Source organism: Pteropus vampyrus, unplaced genomic scaffold (assembly GCF_000151845.1).
Source record: "Pteropus vampyrus isolate Shadow unplaced genomic scaffold, Pvam_2.0 Scaffold707, whole genome shotgun sequence".
NCBI classification, from domain to species: domain Eukaryota; kingdom Metazoa; phylum Chordata; class Mammalia; order Chiroptera; family Pteropodidae; genus Pteropus; species Pteropus vampyrus.
In genome coordinates, this window is record NW_011889488.1 from 74,621 (window position 1) to 78,699 (window position 4,079).

Sequence of the window (4,079 nt, forward strand, 5' to 3'; positions counted from 1 at the left end):
AATGCATGTAAGTTCATGTCTAGGCTTGAATTATTTCTTGCCTTACATTACAGCTTTCAAGTTAGCATTTGCTTGGAATTTCTTTATCCGTCCCTGCATATTAATCTTTCTGCTTCTTTTGATTTTAAATGTATTTCCAATGAATGTGCTGGAGACGAGGTCGTACACGAGTCACGCCCAGACTCGGAGGCCTTCCTAACAGAAGGGTCCCCCCTGCTCTGGGAAGCTCCCTTTACTGTCCCTTGATTGCCTTCTTGCCTCTCACCTCTGCTCCCCCCTGAAGTCCTCACAGATGACTGTAATGACATCCAGCTCCACTTTCCAGACTCAGACTTTCCCTAATACCTTTAATTTCCTTGGTTTTTGTTTTTGTTTTTTTGTATCACTTGCTGAGACACACACACGATTACATTTCTTGGCTCAATAATCAATCTTGTGTTCTTCCATTCAACAGTTCGGCCTTTCTAGTGGGTGTATTTCTAATAGTATCAATATTCCAGAACCCCAACTCCAATTCCATAGCAGCAGCCTGTGGAAATGTTCTTAGACTTTCTCTAAAAATAAAATTCAATCTTTAACATTTTCTATCAGTTCACGATTTCATGTTGTTTCCTCAGAGACTAGCTCTTGAGCTTGGTGTCTGTCTTTCTTGTCAATGGTTCTTCTGTTTTAGATGAAAGTTTAGGCAGGACATCTTTGATAGCCAGAGTCCATTTTTTCAGACTACATTTTTAGTCCTATACTTTGGCAATAAATACAGGTTCTCATTTCATAAGCATACAGAAGCCCGCCTTCAGAGGGAAGGGCGGCAGAGTGAACGCAGTTTTGAGCATTTACAAGGAGTATAGAAATATCTCATGTTCTAGGACCAGGAGCAGCTGTCCTTGAAAGCAGCCATAATTACCCAATTTTCTGATATCTGCACCCATTCTGGGTACCTCCCCTGTGATAACAACACTTTAGAGAAATAAACTTTGAGCCACAGCCTGTGGACAAACTCCAGAAACTGTGTCTGAACCCAGAAGGCTGATCACTGACTTGTCAGAATTCTCCCTTCCTGCCCCTCTCTCTCTGTGCCACCTCTGACTTTTCTGCCATGAAAATCTGCTGTTGAGAGCTGCCATTTTCTCTGTAACTTTGGGCTCCATTACCAGTTGATACCATCTACTTCACATCTCCTCATTATCCTCCACTGGTGCTACACTTTTTAACTATAAATAGTTTTTTTTTTTTTTGGTCTGCCATTATTACTGAAATTCGGACCAAAAAAAAAGGGAATGTGGCACTCGGGCGCCTTTTTAAAAGTGACGTCGACCAAACACTCTTGCTGCCTAACTTTCAAGTCTCTTTCAGAAGTCAAGTGCTACCAGATGAAAAGCATTACAGACGCGCTTAAGAATCAGGAAGTCGGCCACCAAGGTCCACCGCTTACTCGGCAGATTCCTAAAGACCCTGTGCTTATCTATCTGGAAAAACTGAAATGTACAACAGACACTATCCCTGCCCTCACAGGGATGAAAAACTTTCTCAGAAAAGAAGTTACTTGTGATAGTGATGAGTTCTCTGAAGAAAATAAACCAGAAAGTGGGGCAGAGAGCACCTCTGGGAAGGGCTGAGAGGGCCTGGTACGCAGCAGTGAGGCCTGAGAACAGCGGACCCGGGACAAGTCTGCGGGTCCCGAAGAGAGAGCTGAACTCAACGGCCGCCGTGAGCTAGCTAGGACAGCCACTGTCGTCGAGTCCTGCTCCTCTCGGCGGTATCTACTACGAGAAGTCTCGCCGCCCACACGTGGAAGCAGGAAGCACAGTCTCCAGCACACAGCACTACCGCTAGCTGACTGCTAAGCCAGGGCCCCGGCAGCTGAAAGGTGGGGGCCGTCACAGCCTCGGGCCACGGGGAACAACGCTCCTGTGCGCTGAATCAGGGGGAAAAATTAGAGGGGAAGAAAAGGATAAAGGAGACTTCTAAAGACGTCTAAGGAGACACCATATACTTGTACAAAACAACGTTTAAGCGGCCTTAATAATTGTAATAATACTCATTTGGAAGAAAAATAAGATGTTAGTGACATGAAAATACGATCATCTACATTTCAAATGTATCGCTACCAAAAAAGTGTGAGATAGAGCAGAAACTCGCAACCTTCCTTTTAAAAATGAAAAACAAAACACGAAGAAGTAAATGGCCAGGGGTCACACAATGAAGAGAAAAATTAAAATGAAAACCCCAATTTCTCAACTTCTAGCGTTATTCCTTCTCACCTACAAGGTCACACAGTCAGAGATAAAAGGTGCACGTGGACGTCTGTGATTTCCCTGTGACTTCTGTGATGACCACTTGACTTCTTGTGACCTCTGGCCTTCCCTAAATTCTCGTCTTCCAAAAACACGCTAGAGGGCTTGGACGCCACAGTTTTCCTGCCTGACTTTAACAATGTTCATATCGTTGGCACCTAAGAAATTTAATAAATTGACTTGATAAATTGTAACCTAATGAGAAAACTACTTATTTATTGAAGAGTGTGGAAATTATCTCTCTAGTTTTCCTTTCCCAAATAAGATTACTTTCTCGCGCTTTCATTCACTGCACGATGGTATCAGACAGCAAGGTGATGACTACGTACGCAGATTGAGTGAACACAGGTAACAGGGTATGGCTGCTTCCTACACGGAACACCTACTAAGAATTCTCAGTCGCAGGTAAGAGTGATGAGCAACCTCCCAAACCACTAAAAGTAAGGCACAGAAATAAAAATGAACTTGGTACATACTCACTTTTATCTATGCTTCCGTAAGAATCACTTGAAATTTGTGTTCCAATATGTCTCAACTCTAAAAATATGGGGGGAAAACAGTTAAAAAAGAATACCGCTTGTGAAAATTAAATTTTTAAGTTAGCATTAACTGAGTACTCACCCTTTTCATTTTTCTGTTTAGAAAATTCATCAAGCCTTTCCTGTGGAAACAAAGCGTCAGAGGCGTTAGCACCAGGAGAGGCACACGGCCATCCAGACCCAGGGCACAGGGCACCGACGGGCACTGCAGCCTGTTCCCGCCAGGGCCTCGTCCCCGACTCCGCCATGATGGGACCCTCTACTCACAGAGGAGTCTAAGGACACCTGAAGCCGGAGACCCAGCACGTGCGTACACTGTGCCATCTCTTACCTGTGTCTTCTTAAACTCCTTTTCTAGTATTTTCTTTTCATTCCTCAGTTGCTTGAAGTCCTGAATCTGCTTGATGGCAGCCTCTTTATTTCAAGAGAGCAGTGAAGAAAGAAAAATAATTTACCAACTTGGCGACCACCATTAATGAAATACCCAAAATCTAACCTAGTAAAATTTTTCTCATTTCTTAAAACTCTGGAAGGAACTTCGTAAAGGCTGCTGTTCCTTCGGTACCGTATCCATCAGGGATAAACGCAGAACCCCATGGTGCTCCCACCATCTTCTCTGTACCCCCCAGAGCCGTATGACTGGCGCAGGCCCGAAGAATCCTCTACAAGCCAGACACAAGCCGACCCAGACCCTCTGGTCAGACAAGATTCTGACACGCACAATCCTCGCAGGAGAGGCCCTGGACCCCTCGTCCTTCAACCACCAGCCAGTCAAGTCTGACAGATTGTGGGCCTGTGGTTTCCCCCTGCAGTACGGTTACGACCGTTCTCTTGACCTGGGGGAGGGACAGTCTCCCCGGGGCCTGTCGCACTCTTCCTCTTTCCTGGAACTCCCTTCGCCAGGCCAAGCCCCAGCTGCCACTACCCTTACTGCGGGTCTACAGCTGACCCTGCACCGCACGGCGACTCGGGCTGCCGACCCCGAGCGGCTGAACGTCCGCAGGTGACGTCTGACCCCGAGACGTAACTACTGACAGTCCCTGCTGACTGAAGCCTCACCGACCACATCCACAGTCGATGAACATGTGTTTTGTATGTTACGTGTATTATGTACTGTATTTTTACAATAAAGTAATCTAGAGAAAAATAAAGTTAAGAAAATCTAATGAAGAAAAAATACATTTAATGTATTTCTTGAAAACCATGTAAGTAACCAGATCTGAACAGTTCAAACCCGAGTCACTAA

The 4,079-nt window shown here is 45.1% G+C and overlaps 1 protein-coding gene across 1 annotated transcript in view; it reads right to left on the bottom strand.

The window, feature by feature from the left end:
- The window catches only part of ICE1 (interactor of little elongation complex ELL subunit 1), a 57,809-nt gene that overhangs the window by 26,386 nt on the left and 27,344 nt on the right, over window positions 1-4,079 (bottom strand). Inside the window, exons 12-14 of the mRNA XM_023526108.1 lie at window positions 3,165-3,247; window positions 2,916-2,955; window positions 2,775-2,831 (exon numbers count right to left, since the gene is read on the bottom strand). Of these exons, the coding sequence (XP_023381876.1) occupies window positions 2,775-2,831; window positions 2,916-2,955; window positions 3,165-3,247 (180 nt within the window). The remainder of the gene's footprint in view (window positions 1-2,774; window positions 2,832-2,915; window positions 2,956-3,164; window positions 3,248-4,079) is intronic.